The sequence below is a fragment of the Symphalangus syndactylus genome, chromosome 3 (assembly GCF_028878055.3).
Source record: "Symphalangus syndactylus isolate Jambi chromosome 3, NHGRI_mSymSyn1-v2.1_pri, whole genome shotgun sequence".
Taxonomy (NCBI): Eukaryota; Metazoa; Chordata; class Mammalia; order Primates; family Hylobatidae; genus Symphalangus; species Symphalangus syndactylus.
In genome coordinates, this window is record NC_072425.2 from 12,439,528 (window position 1) to 12,457,647 (window position 18,120).

Consider the following 18,120-nt stretch of genomic DNA (forward strand, 5'->3'; position numbering starts at 1 on the left):
CAGCTTTATTAAGGTATACTATACCATAAAATGTACCTTTTAAGGTGTATAATTGAATGTTTTTTTTAAAGTAAATTTATAGTTGTATAGCCATCACCACAACCCAGTTTTAGAACATTTCTATTGACCTAAAACAATCCCTTCTGCCCGTTGGTAGTCATTCTTCATTCTTACCACTAGCCCCAGGCAAACACTAATCTCTCGTCTGTCTATAAATCTCTCTTCAGGAAATGTCATATATAGAAGAGTACATATGTGGTCTCTTGAATCTGGCTCCTTTCACTTCATGTAATCTTTTTGAGGCCCATCCATGTTGTAGCATGTATTAATAGGCCATGGCTTTTTATTGCCAAATGAGATTCTATTGTATGGATATATTACATTTGTTTATGCATTCACCAACTGATGGACATTTGGTTGTTTCCAGGTTTTGGTGATTGTAAATAATGCTGTGAACATAGAATGCACTTTTGATGATGATTCTATGGAGTTGCCTTACTGTAGGGTATTCTGGGTGATGCAAGCTGATCATGACTATCGTAGTCCAGAGTCTGACCTTACTAGCGGATAACACAGATTCAGTATTGTTTTGTTCCCCTGTCCATAGCATAACCCTTGTGGAGTCTTGGTTGGTTAACCATTGCAGAAGCAGTTCAGCACCAATAGTCTTTGATGATAAGTTTCTTCAGAGGAACTGAAAGGCTATTTGTTGATTTAAATACTTAATGACTAACTGTTACATTTAGACAAAACCCTCCTTAGGGCCCAAAAGGTAATAGATTTGTTAGTTTTTTTAAAAAGTGAAAGCTAATATGACTTTTTTATACTAGTAGTCTTCCTAAATTTGGGATTGGGAATAGTCTTATTTCTCAGAAGATCCTTAAGGGTACTTCTGAGTTTGGAGCTCTGACAGATTGGGAGATGGGTATAGAGCATTTTATAAACTGGCAGGATGACATGTTGGTGAGAAATCCCTAAGGTTTGCAACAAATCTAGGTCCTTTTGGACTTGGGAGCTAGCTGATCTGGTTGGGAAGTAGCATTCTACCGGAGCTGTCCAGAAGTACGTTATGCACTGCTGGGAATGCTCCACGTCTGCGCACAGCGGAGCGGCCCCAGGTGGCTGTTGAGCACTGCGAGTGTGACTAGTTTGAAGAACAGAATTTTTATTTTTTAACATTTTTATTTAATGTAAATAACCAGATGTAGCTATTGGCTACTGAATTGGACAGGACAGTTCCAGATAATTTTATTAACCTGCCGCGAATCAATTTTTAGTTTCTCTCACCTAGATTCTAGGTTCTGGATTTTACTGTTGCTTAATTTTGGAAAATGTTACTATTTAGCATCACTTTCCAGAATGTTGCTTTCTTAATTTGCTTTTGTGCTTTGTATAGGTGGCACAGGAATGGCTCAGCTCTCCAAATAGAGAGAATTTCTATCAGTTGCAAGTACGAAAATTTCCTGCTGATTATATAAAATACTGGGAGTTTGCAGGTAAGTTTTTTCTTATGCAACTCGGAATATATGATATAATAATTGGAGATTTCTAATTAAGAGGAGATAGCATTATTTGAATTTAGGGGGACACAAATTTTCTAAGCTAAATTTGTAACTTCTTAGAATATGTTTGAAGTTTTAATGAGGATAGTTACTGGAACAATTAAGAATGTAAAATTTGTGATTTTTTTTCCCCACTCTAGTTAGAATCCTACAGGCTGAATTGTCAGTGGGGGCTGGGAATGGGAGAGAGGGTAAGTGGAGGGATTTGGTGGGGGTGCTGCATAATAGTCTTTACAGATTCTGAGTAAATCTTCCTGTTCTGTCTTTTCATTTCATGATTGATCTGAACCACATACCACTTTTATATACCAGTTATAAATACACCAAACGTTCAGAACTCTTTAAAATAAAATGAATAAGTCCTCTTTTTACACCCAACCCCCATCCATCCTACTCTGTAGATGTGCTTAAAAAAAAAAATGAGGCTGGGCGAGTTGGCTCACACCTGTAATCTCAGCACTTTGGGAGGCCGAGGCAGGCGGATCACCAGGTCAAGAGATCGAGACCATCCTGGCCAACATGGTGAAACCCCGTTTCTACTAAAAATGCAAAAATTAGCCAGGCATGGTGGCAGGCACCTGTAGTCCCAGCTACTTGGGAGGCTGAAGCAGGAGAATCACTTGAACCAGGGAGGCAGAGTTTGCAGTGAGCTGAAATAGCACCACTGCACTCCCACCTGGCAACAGAGCAAGACTGTCTCAAAAACAAAACAAAAAAAAACAACAACAATTATATGTTATATGTATTATGTACTATATTCTTACAATAAAGCTAAAGAAAAGAAACTAAAATCATAAGGAAGAGAAGATATATTTGTTCTTCATTAAGTGAAATGGATCATCATAAAGATCTACATCTTTATCATCGTCACACTCAGTAGATAGATGAGGAGGAGGGATTTGTCTTGCTCTCTCAGGAGTGGCAGAGATGGAAGAAAATCTATGAATTAGTGGACCTGCGCACTTCAGACTCATGTTGTCAGCTGTACATTGAGATGCAATAGCCACAAAGCAGAAAGAAAGCAGATGTTTGGCGGGACTGTATCATTTTCACAGATGGTTTAGTAACAGTGAGCCATTTTTATTAGGGAATGATGAGAACTGTCCTAAAATCTAAGTTCCTAGATACCAGCCAAGGGGCAGCCTCGCAAGCAGGTCTTTTGAAGGATAGCATGCCTGCTATGTTAACTCTTTCCTGCACAGCATATTATGAATAATGCTACTGTGATCACGCATGTATCTCTTAGTGTTCTTCTGAACGCATTTTTGTTCAGTTTATATCCAGAAGTAGATTGTGGAATATTAGGGTGTGTATTAGTTCAACTTCAGTAAATAATGCCAAGCCTATTGTACAAAATTATATTCCACCAGCAGTGTATGAGAAGTTGCATTTTTCTGTGTCTTCAGCAACACATTTGTATAGATTGTTTTGAGATTTTTAGCTGTTGGGCTGTGTGTATTGATGGTGTTTTGTGGGCTTTGTAATGTCTTCATTAGGGAGATTGAGCATCTTTTCACATATTCAGTAGCTGTCTGAGTAACCTCTTTTGGAAAGTGCCTGTTCAAGGCTTTTGGTCATTTTCTGTTGTCTTTTTTTCAGTTGATTTGTAGGAGTTCTTTATATAATCTGGGTAGAAGTCATTTCCTCACTTTGACTTACATTCTGCCTCTTTTTAATGATGTCTTAAAAATTTCTTTTTCATTCTTATTGAGAATTGCTTATTTGAACATGGTAAATACATCAGTCTTTTATTGTCAGTGGTCTGTGTCCCGTTTCTTAAAGGAAGAGTAAGAAATCTTCCTCTGCTACAGGTTGCAAATTACATTCTCTTGCCTTCCTTTGCCCCCATCACCATCACCCATGGACCAGGATCTGTCTTACCTTCTAGAACAAAGGTTAGCAAACTACAGCCTGCAGATCCACCTACCCCATGTATTGATTTTGTATTGCCCTAGGTACGTTGTTTGCGTTCCCTTTTTTTTTTTTTTTTTTTCTTAAATGTGGAGATGGGGTCTTGTGCTGTTGTCCAGGCTGATCTCAAACTCCTGGTCTCAAGTGATCCTCCTGCGTCCTCAACCTTCTGCAGTGCTGGGATTACAGGTGTGAACCACCTTGCCCAGCTGGTTTTTACGTTTTTAAAGCTCTATAAAAAAGAGTATGTAACAGGCATTATGTGTGGCCCCACAAGCCTATCTGGCCCTTTACAGAGGAAATTTGGGAACCCCTTTTCTAGAAGCTTTCTTGTTTTGTTTGTGACTGAGGTATGTGGGTTGGGTTCCATTTTTTTTCCCCCAAGTAGAGATCTGATTATCCCAGTACTATTTATTGAAAGACCGTTTGTGCGTCACTGCACTGCTGTGTTTCTCATGAGTCTGGAGTCCGCTTAATGTCTGGGCATCAGTCTGTTCTTCTTGAGATCATTTGCCTACCCTGGGCTCGTATCACATCGTTTACTTAATCTAGCTTTATAAGAAGTTTTAATAACTTGTAGAGCAAGTCCTCCTACCTTGTTTTGTTTTGTTTGTTTGTTTGTTTTTTGTTTGTTTTGTTTTTTGAGATGGAGTCTCGCTCTGTCGCCCAGGCTGGAGTGCAGTGGCGCGATCCCAGCTCACTGCAACCTCTGCTTCCCAGGTTCAAGCGATTCTCCTGCCTCAACCTCCAGAGTAGCTAGGACTACAGGTGTGCACCACTATGCCTGGAAAATTTTTGTATTTTTAGTAGAGACGGGGTTTCACCATGTTGGCCAGGCTGGTCTCGAACTCCTGGCCTCAAGTTATCTGCCCATCTTGGCCTCCCAAAGTGCTGGTGTGAACCACGGCACCTCACCCCCTCCTACCTTGCTCTGCTTTTTGAGTGCTTTGGCTATTCTTGGCCCTTTGCATTTCCATATAAATTTTAGAGGAAAAGAAGTAGAAATTTGGGAAGAATTGACAACTTTTAATACTTTCTAATTCATGAATAAGGTATATATCTTCAATTATTTAGGTTAAATTTTTCTCAGTGTTTTGTAGTTTTCTATGGAGAGGTTTTGCATGTCATCTTCGGTTAGTTTGTCATTTGTAACTATGTTAGTGACTATCTCTAAAAAATAAGAGCTTAAAAATAACAGTTGTACCTAAAAAGTTACCAATAATCCCTTCATATCAATCAGTGTTCAAATTTTCAATTATCTCGTAACACTTTTTTTCAGCTTAAGATCCAAAGTAGTCCACCCAATGGCATTGGTTGATAGGTCTTTTTAAACTAGAATTCTCTCATTTTCTTCCCTTGCAATTTTTTTTGTTGAAAAAATTGAGTGAGTTTTATAGAGTTAATCATGGTCTGGATTTTGCTGATACTGCATCCCCTTGGTGGTGTTTAGAATGTGTCTCTGTCCTCTTTGTGTTTCCTATATATTGATACCTGGAGCTAGAGGACTGATCCAGTTCAGGTACATTTTTATTAATTGTTTTTGGCAAAACTATTTTATAGTTGGTGGTATGTTCCATCAGCAGCAGGTACGTGGTATCTAGTTTCTTTTTCTGATAATCACAGCTGCTTCTACTTAGTCATTAATTCATTAAAGGGAGCAAAATGGTGATACTTTAATCATTTTATGTTAGCTGGAATACTTCTCTAGAGAGAAAATTCTCTACTTCTACTATTTGGTTACTCAGTAGTATAGTTTATAAAGGAAAGGCAGTATAAATACTTGACGCTTGATCACTTTTCAGAATAATGAGTTTAATTCACTAGTAGTCTGGGTGTGGTGGCTCACGCCTGTATTCCCAGCACTTTGGGAGGCCGAGGGACAGATCACCTGAGGTCAGGAGTTCGAGACCAGCCTGGCCAACAAGGCAAAACCCCATCTCTACTAAAAATACAAAAATCAGCTGGGCATGGTGGCCCATACCTGTAGTCCCAGCTACTAGGGAGGCCGGGGCAAGAGAATCGCTTGAACCCTGGAGGCAGAGGTTGCAGTGAGCCGAGGTCGTGCCACTGCACTCCAGCCTGGGAGACAGAGCAAGACTCCATCTCAAAAAAAAAAAAAATCCACTAGTAAGTGCCAGTGGTGACCGGTAAGCTTAAACAAGAACTGTGGGTGCATGGATTGGTATGCTTGTGTTTCAGTCCATTTCAGTCAGCTCTTTCTAGTTGGCTCTGAGGCTGTGTGCTATGACAAGATGTTCCAAGTTCATCATATATATTGTTTTTATCCCATAACTGAACTTACAGTTTTCTAAGGAGCCTTGCTATGTTTTAGTTGAAAGCGGTATTTCAACACAAATCTGGGCATGCTGTATGCTGTTAGCGGGTAATACATCTAAACGTAAGGATACATAAAGATTGCAAGTAAAAGATAACCATGCATATCCAAATTAAAAAAAAACTTATTTAGCTCTGTTAATATCAAACTAAATAGACATTAAGGCAGAAAGCGTTATTGTTGTTGTTGTTATTATTATTATTTTGAGACAGAGTGTTGCTCTGTCACCCAGGCTGGAGTGCAGTAGCTGATCTTGGCTCACTGCAACTTCTGCCTCCCAAGTTCAAGCGATTCTCCTTCCTCAGCCTCCTGAGTAGCTGGGATTACAGGTGCTCACCACCACACCCAGCTAATTTTTGTATTTTTAGTAGAGATGGGGTTTTGCCGTGTTGGCCAGGCTGGTCTTGAACTTCTGACCTCAGGTGACCCGCCTGCCTCGGCGTCCCAAAGTGCTAGGATTACAGGCGTGAGCCACCATGCCCAGCTCAGAAAGCATTATTTGAGATAAAAAGGGAGTATTTCGGTTAAGCAGAAGATACGACAATTCTGAATGCATATACCTAATAAAATAAAGAGCTGGGCACAGTGGCCTGTGCCTCTGTAGTCCCTGCTACGTGGTAGGCTGAGGCAAGATCACTTGAGCCCAGGAGTTTGAGGCTATACTGTGTTATGATCACATATGTGAATAGTCACTGCACTCTAGCCTAGGCAACGTAACAAGACCCTGTCTCTAAATGAATAAATAAATAAAACTGATAGAACTAGAGTATACTTTTTACATATATGTGACTTTTGAACAATTAAATCAACAGATGAATTTTAAAAAGCAAACCTTAAAAAAGAAATACAGTTGAAGTAGGTGAACCTAATTATATTTTAAATTGGTCATATGTATAACCCACAGAGAAAAAAATGATACAAGTACTTTTAGAAATAGTAGACTTGGCTGGGCACAGTGGCTCACGCCTGGAATCCCAGCACTTTGGGAGGCCAAGGCTGGTGGATCACCTGAGGTCGGGAGTTCGAGACCAGCCTGGCCAACATGGTGAAACCTCGTCTCTACTAAAAATACAAAATTAGCCAGGTGTGGTAGTGCACTGCAGAGGTTGCAGTGAACCGAGATTGCGCCATTGCACTCCATCCTGGGTGACAAGAACAGCCAAAATTGTGAGATTTGTTGTCAGTAGTAGAACTGGCTTAGTATTAATAGTTCTTAGATGATTTTGTGTATTGTAAAATAGAGCTAATGTATAAGAAAGCTGGTGTTAGGAGGCAGAGTTCCCTCGTTATGGGTGAAGGGAGTTGCATGGGATGGAGTGAGGTGATGAAAAATCCTATGGGGTTGCATTTGCCTTGGAGGAATTAATTTTTTATTTTGAAATAATTGCAGATTTTTCAAAAAAATTGCAAAATTAGTAGAGTTCCTATAACCTTCACCAAGTTTCCTCAAATGTTAACATCTTATGTAAATACAGAACAATGATCAAAACCAGGGTTTTATGTTGGTATAAACTAAGAGCTAATTACACCTTATTCATATTATACCACTTGTCCCACAAATGTCTGTTTTCTGCTCCAGGGTCCAATCTAGAATCACAAATCCCATTCAGTTGTGATGTCTTCTTAGTTTCCTTCAGTCTAGGACAATTAGGTCCTCATTCTCTCTTTGTCTTTCATGGCCTAAATGTTTTTAAAGAGTGCCGTCCAGTTACTTTGCAGAATGTCCCTCCATTTGGGTTTCTCTGATACTTGCTTGTGAGTCAAATTCAGGTTTTGCATTTTTGGCAAAAAAAACATAGAAGTAGTTTGTGCTCTTCTCAGTCTGTCAGATCGGGAGGTACATGACGTTGATAAATCTCATTGCTGGTGATACTAACTTCCGTCACTTTGTCAAGGTGGAGTCTCTCAGGTTTCTCCACTGTAAAGTTACTATTTTTTCATTTGTAATGAGTAAATATCCAGTTTCTTGTCCTTTTTTAAAAAAAATTTTTTTTCTTATTTCTTTTCATTTTTGAGGTTTTTGTTCAAAATAGTTTTTTATATCCCCAAATAAGTAGCTAATATGTTTAATTCAGTATCTTTTTTTTCTTTTTTTTTTTTTTTGAGATGGAGTCTCACTCTGTTACCCAGGCTGAAGTGCAGTGGTGTGATCTCGGCTCACTGCATCCCACCTCCTGGGTTCAAGCGATTCTCCTGCCTCAGCCTCCCAAGCAGCCGGGATTACGGCACGTGCCACCATGCCTGGCTAATGTTTGTATTTTTAGTTGAGATGGGGATTTGCCATTTTGGCTAAGCTGGTCTTGAACTCCTGACCTCAGGTGATCCTCCTGCCTTGGCTCCACAAAGTGCCCAAATTACAGGCATGAGCCACCACGCCCAGCCTAATTCAGTATTCCTTTCCTTCCCGGTTGTTGTTTTGGGGAGAATTCTCTTTTTCTTTTCTTTTTTTTTTTTTTTTTTTGTTTTTGAAACAGGGTCTTGTTCTGTCGCCCAGGCTGACGTTCAGTGGTGCAATCACAGCTCACTGCAGCCTCAAACTCCCAGGCTGAGAATTTTCATTAGTATGTTGGATCTCCATTTTCTTTTTTTTTTTTTTTTTTGTAATCTTTACATATGGATTTATGAATTTTATTTCTATTTCTGAGGTAATGAGATAGTTGACACAATTACAAGTTCAGTGACACCCTTTTCTGTAAGTGTAGTGAAGTCCAGAGTTTGTTCCACTTTTGAGGGTCTTTCAAGACCCTAAATTTTCTCCCCTTTTGGTTCTAACTACAGTATGCAGTTATAAAAGGGTACTTCTCCCTTCTTCTCTTGTCCCTCAGAAGCTTTGAGTTTCAAGTACTGCCAGTTATGGACCATTAAGACCCTGTGCTGTATGCTGTATTCTGATTTTTGTCAGGATGCTGCTTTAGTGTTTTCACACTTGAGCTCGTCTTACCCTTCTCCTGGTAGATTTGGAGCTGGCTGAGGCTCCTGAGCTCTCTTTTTTTTGAGACGGAGTCTTGCTCTGTTGCCCCAGGCTGGAGTGCAGTGGCTGCAACCTCTGCCTTCCGGATTCAAGCAATTCTCCTGCCTCAGCCTCCCAAGTAGCTGGGGTTATAGGCACCCCACCATGCCCGGCTAATTTTTGTTATGTTTAGTAGAGACAGGGTTTCACCATGTTGGCCAGGTTGGTCTCAAACTCCTGATCTCAGGTGATCCACCCGCCTCAGCCTCCCAAAGTGCTGGGATTACAGACGTGAGCTACTGCGCCCATGTGGTGTTTTTAATTTTGGTGATTCAAATGAGTGTGTAGTAGTATGTCATTGTGGTTTTAACTTACTTTTCTAGAATGGCTAACAATGTTGAGCATCTTTTCACAGACTTACTGGCAATGTACATATCCCCTTCATGTATCTTCCATTTTTTAGTTGGATTGTTTGTCCTCTTATTTTTACTTATTTTTCAGTTCTTTATATATTCTGGAGACAAGTTATTTATTATATTTATATATTGAAAATATTTACTCCTAATCTGTGGAATGCCTTTTAATTTTCCTAATAGTATCTTTTGAAGAGCAAAAGTTTTGATTTTGATAGCATCTAGTTTATCAGTTTTTTTCTTTTCTGGTTCATGCTTTTCGTGTCCTAAGAAGCATTTACCTAACCCACGGTCACAATTTTCTCCTATTTTTTTTTTCTAAATTTTATGGTTTAATTTTTGTGTTTATGTTGATGACCATTTCAATTTTGTTTTTATGTATGACATATGTAAGGATTAAGGGTTTTTTTTTTTTTTGCTTTTTGGAAGGTAGAAGTCAGACGCAGTGGTTCATACTTGTAATCTCAGCACTTTAGGAGGCCAAAACAGGAGGATCACTTCAGACCAGGAGTTTGAGAGCAGTCTGGGCAACATAGCAAGACCCTGTCTCTACAGAAAAGTAAAAAAAAAGTTAGCTGAGCATGGTGGCACACACCTATAGTCCCAGTGACATGGGAGGCTGAGGCAGGAGGATTTCTTGAGCCGAAGTGTTCAAGGCTGCAGTGAGCTGTGATCATACCACTGCACTCCGGTCTGGGAGATAGAACAAGACCCAGTCTCTAAAAAAATAATTCAAAAACAATGTAAAATAGGTGCTCAGTTTTAGTGTTACTTCTTAAAAAATGTAGCCTTTCTCTTTGAATAACCTTGCCATTCAGTAACTTGGCATGTTTGTCAGAATATCAGTTGATCTTGATTGCAGGTCTGCTTTTAGACACTGTTTTCTTTATCTGTATAGCTGCCTTCCACCAATACCACAGTCTCTTATTGTTGCTTTAAAAAAAATACTGAAATTGGATAGTTTCAGCCTTCCAGTTTTGGTCTTTGTAAAAAGTTTCTTTTTATTGTCATCAGTTTTAGAATCAACTTGTCAACGTTTATAAAAATGCCTGTTGGTTTTTTTTTTGTTTGTTTGTTTTTTGCTTTTCTTTTCTGAGACGAAGTCTCACTCTTGTTGCCCAGGCTGGAGTGCAGTAGTGCAATGTTGGCTCACAGCAACCTCCACCTCCCAGGTTCAAGCGATTCTCCTGCCTCAGCCTCCCGAGTAGCTGGGATTACAGGCACCTGCCACCACGCCTGGCTAATTTTTGTATTTTTAGTAGAGATCGAGTTTCACCATGTTGGCCAGGCTGGTCTCAAACTCCTGACCTCAGGTGATTCACCTGCCTCGGCCTCCCAAAGTGCTGGGATTACAGGCGTGAGCTGCCACACCTGGCCTTTTTTTTTTTTTTTTTTTTTTGAGATGGGGTCTTGCTGTGTCGTCCAGGCTGGAATGCAGTGGCGCAATCTCGACTCACTGCAAGCTCCGCCTCCTGGGTTCACATCATTCTCTTGCCTCAGCCTCCCAAGTAGCTAGGACTACAGGTGCCTGCCACCATGCCTGGCTAATTTTTTGTATTTTTAGTAGAGACGGGGTTTCACCGTGTTGACCAGGATGTTCTCCATCTCCTAACTTCATGATCCACCCACCTTGGCCTCCCAGAGTGCTGGGATTACAGGCATGAGCCACCGTGCCCGGCGGCCGCCTGCTGGTATTTTTACTAGGGTTGTTTTGACTCTAAAGATTAATTTGGGGAAAACTGACATTTTAACAGTATTAAGTCTTAGGCCTTGAACTTAGTACATTTCTTCATTTGTTTAGGCTGTCTTCAGTTTCTCTCAGCAGTGGTTTGTATTTTTCAGAGTATAGGGCTAGATTCAGCAGTTGGTACTGAACTTTATTCCAGTGCTTTGTCTGTTTTCCTAGTCCCATGTAGTTTACAACCGTCTTTTCCCACTTGTCTGAAATGCGTAGAAGTTGCAAAATTCTTGTATGTACAGTCACATGTCACTTAATGATGGGGATACATTCTCAGAAATGTGTCAGGCGATTTCATCATCATGCCAACATCGTGAGAGGTAAGAGTGTACTCATAGTAACCTAGGTGGTGTAGCCTACCACACATCTAGTCTGCCAACCTGCACAGCATGTTGCCGCACTGAAGACTGTGGGTAATTGTAACATGGGGAAGTATTTGTATATCTAAACATAGAAAAGACACAGTAAAAATATATTACAATCTTATGGGACCACTGTTGTATATATCCAGTCCATCACTGACCACAGCATCATTATGTGGTGTATAACTACTTGGATCTGTTTCCGAGTTTTCTTCGGGGGTTTTGAAAGTTGGAAACAAATGAGAGAAATTTAGTTAAAAACCAGAATAGGCCAGGCATGGTGGCTCACCCCTGTAATCCCAGCACTTTGGGAAGCTGAGGCAGGCGGATCACGAGGTCAGGAGATTGAGACCATCCTGGCTAACACAGTGAAACCCCGTCTCTACTAAAAATGCAAAAAATTAGCCAGGCATGGTGGAGGGCGCCTGTAGTCCCAGCTACTCGGGAGGCTGAGGCAGGAGAATGGCGAGAACCCAGGAGGTGGAGCTTTCAGTGAGCCGAGATTGCGCCACTGCACTCCAGCCTGGGCAACAGAGCAAGACTCTGTCTCAAAAAAAAAACAGAATAAACCTGAAGGAAAGAAAATTTATTAGCTACTTTTCAATATTATGGTTTTATCTATTTTGGCCTTATAGCAGTTTTGAAAAAAACTATATAATTGATATTTTTAATATTTTAAGTTTTTGATTGGATTAGATTACCATTTTAAAGTATATGCAGTCCTTTAGTGCTGTGTATTTTTGAACTTAATACAAGGATTTAATTTCTTTTAATCTTATTTAAAATAATTCTGTTAGAGTTATATAAATTCCGACTTCTTATTGTTTCATAGTTTATCTGGAAGAATGTGAACTGGCTAAACAGCTTTATCCAAAGGAAAACGATTTGGTGTTTTTAGCTCCTGAGAGAATAAATGAAGAGAAGAAAGATACAGAGAGAAATGACATACAAAATCTCCATGAATATCATTCTGGTTATGTTCATAAATTTCGCCGCACTTCAGTCAGTAAGTAAATAATGAGGCATTGACAGGAAATGTCAGATACAATTTCATCTTCTAATTTACTTCTAAATTGTGTATATCAAGTGTATTTGGTATACATTTACTAAACATGTTTTTGCTATGTTGATTACTTGCCATTCAGAGTCTCTTTTCTAGTTTTTCTGACTTATCTGGAAAAGACCTTGTATTTATTTTTGTAATGTTTATCCTTTTGTTACATTTCTTTATCCATCATTGTGTTTGCTATAAAATGGACCATTTGCAGACCATCTGTGGTTTGTTAAATTACATTTCATCCTTGGTTTTGTGGCCAATTACTAATGAGATGACCAAACATAAAACTCACTGGTCAGCAACTTGAGGAATCTGCTTACATCACTTCCATCCATTGTATGTTTCTCCCTAGGTAATTTAATAACAAAAACGTTAGCCTAAATTTAACGAATATCAGATGTATGCAGTGAGACTTGTCTCCCCTTTTTTTTTTTTTTTGAGATGGAGTTTCTCTCTTGTTGTCCAGGCGAGAGCGCAGTGGTGCTGTATCGGCTCACTGCACTCTCTACCTCTTGGATTCAAGCGATTCTCCTGCCTCAGCTTCCCAAATAGCTGGGATTATAGGCATCCGCCACCAGTCCCGGCTAATTTTTTGTGTTTTTAGTAGAGATGGGGTTTCACCATGTTGGCCAGGCTGGTCTCGAACTCCTCACCCCCCACATCGACCTCCCAAAGTGTTGGGATTACAGGCGTGAGCCACTGAGCCCGGCTGAGACTTGTCCTTCTTATGTACATTTATAATCCTCCCTGAAGCCCCAAAAGGTAGAAGAAATTATTCCTTGCTCCTCAGGAAATCATGGTTCAGGGATGTTAAAGTAAATCTATTCAAGGCTGTCATCAGTGTTAACTGGTAAGTCCAGAATTGAAGCCTGCTTTTGTTGACTGCAAAGTCCACATTGTTTTTCTTATGCCAAACTGCCTTTTTGGCAGTTGCAACTTTTTTAGTCTTAGTTATGTGAAGAAAAGAACATTATTTCATTATTCCTTCTCCTTTTTGCATGATATCTTAATATAGCAATAAAGTGTGTCAACGTTGTACTGCATTATAACAGGTGTACCATGTTTATTTGTATGATCGGGGCTTAATTCTGTAGAATATAGGATACATTTAGAAGAGTTGCAGTGAGGATTGATGGCTTACTCTGTGCTTTTGGCTTTTGAGAATGATGACCTTTGCCAAATTTATAGTTCTAAGGCAGTCTCCTTCCCTGAACTCCTCATAGATCAAAATCATCTCTCGGATATCTCCATTTGGAAATGTGTTAGACATTTCAAATCCACTAGTCCAAAAGTTAACACTTGATTTTCTGCCTGACATCTGCACTTCCTTCATTCTTTCCCATCTTGTTAATTGGGGCCTCCCTTCTTTCGGTTACTCAGGCCAAAAACCTTGGAGTTATCCATGATCCTTACTTTCTCTCACACCTCACTTCTAATTTGTCAGCAGATCTGATTGACTTTTCCTTTGCAATATATCCCCAATCCAGTTCCCACCTTTACTAGTACATCCTGGTCCAAGCTGTCATTAACTTTTACCTAAATTACTACAGTAACCTTGTAAATGGTCTTTTTGTTTCTGTACTTGTCTCATTGTAGTTATTCTTTGTTCTGAGGTAAGAGTGGTTCTTTTAGTTTGTGAGATAGAGCATGTTACTTCCCTACACAGAGTGCCCGAGGTTTTCTTCCTGATCCTGAATAGCATTTAGAGTCATTACTGTGATCTGCACAGCCCTATAAAATATAGCCCCATTTTACTCTGAGTCGCTAAGCATTCTTCTCCCTATTTTTCCTTCTAGCCATGTTCGCCTTCTCCCTATTTCTAAAATATTCCTGGCACAGCTCTGTCTTATGATCTTTGCAGTTGCTGATTTTCTGCATGTGGTACTGTTTACCTCCTGCTAAGTGCATACTCCCTTACTTCAAGTCTCTGCTCAAATATTTCATCAGGAAAACCTTCTCGGACCAGCTTATCTGCCTCCATCCCCATCACTTCCTCCCTTTGTCTGCTTTCTTCAGAGCACTTACTACCACCTGACATATTTATTTGGTTATCTGCCTCCATCTTCTAGAAAATAAGCCTCTGGAGGACAGAACATTACTGGGTTCAGGAAGCAGTCCATAAATATTTACTGGGTAAATTATGTAAATAATATCCAAAAATATGTTTAAAATACCTAATTCTGCATGACCTTTTAAATTAGGCAACATTATTCAGTGATAACTGAAGTTGCTTTGTCTCTTTCTTAATGATAGTGCGTAATGGGAAAGCTGAGTGTTACCTTTCCATCCAGACTCAAGAGAACTTCCCGGCCAATTTAAACGAACTTGTGAATTGTATCGTAATCAGTTCTCTGGTAACTACACAAAGGAAGTTGAAAGCCATGTCTCTGTTGGGTAGTCGGAACCAACTGGCTAGAGCTATTCTGAATCCAAACCCTATGGACTTCTGTACAAAAGATTTACTAACTACAACATCTGAGAGAATTGTGAGTGATGATTATATGATACTAGATAATTTCACGTTAGGATGTTAAAGCATCATGTTTTTTAGCTGCTACATATTCCTATATGTCTACAACAAAAATGTGTTCACGGTGAACAGTTTAGTGTTAGTTTTCTTTAATATTGCAAAGTATGTAATTTAGGTTAAATCAGCTCACTTCAGGAAAAGGTACAGTACAATAAGAGTCGAAGGTTGCTGGAAGAGCAACATTAAAATGTTAGGTTAATGTGCATTAGGTGAGAAGTCTCAGGTTTAGTGGTGTTAAATTTACATTTGAGTGATTGATGGAGAATTGGCTGGTATTATTGGAAATGCAAAGATGAAGTTGTCAGCTGAACATGTGAAGCTGTGTATAAACTCTAGGAGATTAACAGAAAAATGCAAAAGGAAACTAACTATTTTGAAACTCTACTGTATGCTATGGCTTTTATGTGCATTATCTCAGTCTATTCTCACCTTTTAAGGAATCCTAGATTTAATGAGTAACAGAGGCCAGGGCTTGGGTTAGGAGCGTAGTGACCTAGCTTGTAAGTGAAAGTGAAGCTTAGAGTCAGATCTGACCCAGAAATCCATGCTTTTTCCACTGTATCATGTGTTAGGAAAGAAATAGTCTTGGGATGTTTTCACTAAGGAGAAAATTGACTAAAGAAGGAAAAATGCAGAGTAGTAAATAGAAGAAAAGTTGTGGATTAGTAAATGCAGTTTATTGTGATTATCTTTGTAAGAATAAAAAATAAAAATACAGTTGTGGTGTTTGTAATTACTTGAAGCCTTACAGACACTAATTAGTAATTAGTAAGTAATTAGCTTTCATTCCAGTAGTGAACTTGCTTTTTAGATTAAAGGTCACTTTGGTGTCCTTGTCTTGTCTGACCATAACCAAAGCTTTTGTCTGACGCATTGAAAGAAATTTGGACAGGTCTTTTTCATGGTCTTCCTTTCAAATTCCACTACAGAAACAGCAACTCATTCTCAAAAATGTGTTTTTTATATAGATCGCGTACTTAAGAGATTTCAATGAAGACCAAAAGAAAGCAATAGAAACTGCATATGCTATGGTGAAACACTCATCATCAGTTGCCAAAATCTGCTTGATTCATGGACCACCTGGAACAGGAAAATCAAAAACTATTGTTGGCCTCCTCTATCGTCTACTGACAGAGGTAGGTATGGGTGAGGGCACTGATGCTGTTAACTAGGTGCATCATTTTACTTTACTTGAGTTAACTGACATGTAAATAAGTATTAACATGCCATTTCCTCTTTGCTTTGTGTATATTTTTTATATTGTGTGTAACTGTGTCAGAGAAAAGGGTGGCAGAGGGAGGGAAGGTTATGGGAAATAAAAAGAGGAAAAAAACCACTATCTTATGTGAAACAAATCATAAGGACTAGAATGATGGTCTTCAGGCTTCACTGTAGGTCACATTGAATGCTGTGAATGCTGGGCTGCATTTTGGTTGGATTGTGGTTGTTTTTTTTTTTTTTTTTTTTTTTGAGACAGTGTCTCGCTATCATCCAGGTTAGGATGCAGTGGCACGATCTTGGCTCACTGCAACCTCTGCCTCCCAGGTTCAAGTGATTCTCCTGCCTCAGCCTCCCGAGTAGCTGGGATTACAGGCGTACACCACCACCCACAGCTAATTTTTGTATTTTTAGTAGAGATGGGGTTTTGCCATGTTGGCCAGGCTGGTCTCGAGCTCCTGACCTCAAGTGATCTGCCTGCCTCGGCCTCCCGAAGTGCTGGGATTACAGGCATGAGCCACCGTGCCTGGCCTGGATTGAGTATTGATGAAAGTAAGTGGATGATAAAGTGAGGTTCAGAGCAGTTATGACAAAATTTTTTGCTGGAGTAATTTTAAATATCAGTGTTACATGTAGATGCTTTTATTTATTTTTAACTTTGTTATGAGAACTTTCAAAAATACATGGAAGTAAAGACAAACTTTAAAGCTATGTAATAGAGCTCACCCATATTTTTTGTGTTTGTTTGGTATGTATATGTGGCAAATTGTAGAACCAGAGGAAGGGGCATTCAGATGAAAACTCCAATGCCAAAATCAAACAAAACCGTGTCCTCGTGTGTGCACCTTCCAATGCAGCTGTTGATGAACTCATGAAAAAAATTATCCTTGAATTCAAAGAAAAATGTAAAAACAAGAAGAATCCTTTAGGTATGATACTTCTGTGGATTTTTAATTTGTTTTTGTTTTCAGTGTTAAGTGTAGGCAACTTTGAATGACAAAGGAAAGAGCAAGCCAGTCCTGGTAATAGCTTCTGCTTGAATCTGTGGCTTGTGAGTTCATTTAGCAAGTATTTCATTGAACATTTACCCTGTGCCAGGCCCTGTGCCAGGTACTGAGGTTTCATCAGTGAAGCCTTCAAGGAGATACACGGCCTAGTGAGGAAGTGGACAGGTCAGTGTAGAGTGATAAGTTCCACAGTAGGGCTAAAATGTGGGGGTGTTTCAGATACCTTAGAGGGACCCCGATTCAGTTGTGTGAGGGTTAGAGAAGGGCAGTTAGGAATTAGCCACAGGAAGTAGAGGGTTAGGGAGTACTTGAGCAGCAGAGATTGCCATAAAAAAACAATCAGGGCAAGAGAGCCTCAGATGGTTCATGAGGTTCCTAGAGCATTAGGTGGCGGTGAAAGATGAGGCTTTGAGTAAGCACGGGCTTATTGAAAACGGTGAAAACAATCATTGTTTACAGTCACTGAGTGTTGAGTATGTGTCAGTAATTCTCAAAATAATCCCATGAACTTGGTGTTAACCCTACCATCTGTATTTTATAGGTGGGGAAACTGAAGCTTAGGAATGTTAAATACACTAGAGGGATAACTTTTTTCGGTAGAATGTACATAATAATGAGCATTACAACGGATGATTCAGGGCACTAAAGTGAAGATGTGAAATTATTTCATTTTATTTAACCTTAACACTTATTTTTCATATCACTCGTGTTGAGTGGTATAGTTATGGCTTTGTATTTGATGATCTTTCCAAGCTCATATGTCTTGTCTTCCCTTCCAAATTTAATTTTCCTTAAGGATACCTAACAGTGCCTTTTAACAGGATTTGATTTAGCAGACTCCAAATACAGTGGCTTAAATATAATAGAAGTTTACCTCTTTTTTTTAAAATCAAAAACCCAGAGGTGGGCAGTTGAGAACTGGTACCAGAGTCACTGGTATGGCTACTCTGCCTTAGAGAGTCCTTGGAGACCCGGGCTCCATCTGGTTGCTCCACCATGTGTGGCCCCTGTTCTCGAGTGCACCTGTGGTCAGGATA

At 39.5% G+C, this 18,120-nt stretch overlaps 1 protein-coding gene across 9 annotated transcripts in view; it reads left to right on the plus strand.

The window, feature by feature from the left end:
• Nucleotides 1-18,120, plus strand: part of SETX (senataxin) — a 94,094-nt gene that overhangs the window by 43,560 nt on the left and 32,414 nt on the right. For all 9 annotated transcript variants that reach the window (XM_055270604.2, XM_063635703.1, XM_055270603.2 and 6 more), the window contains 5 exons: nucleotides 1,397-1,496; nucleotides 12,104-12,277; nucleotides 14,582-14,814; nucleotides 15,827-15,994; nucleotides 16,849-17,005. In XM_055270604.2, coding sequence (XP_055126579.1) covers nucleotides 1,397-1,496; nucleotides 12,104-12,277; nucleotides 14,582-14,814; nucleotides 15,827-15,994; nucleotides 16,849-17,005 — 832 coding nt within the window. The remainder of the gene's footprint in view (nucleotides 1-1,396; nucleotides 1,497-12,103; nucleotides 12,278-14,581; nucleotides 14,815-15,826; nucleotides 15,995-16,848; nucleotides 17,006-18,120) is intronic.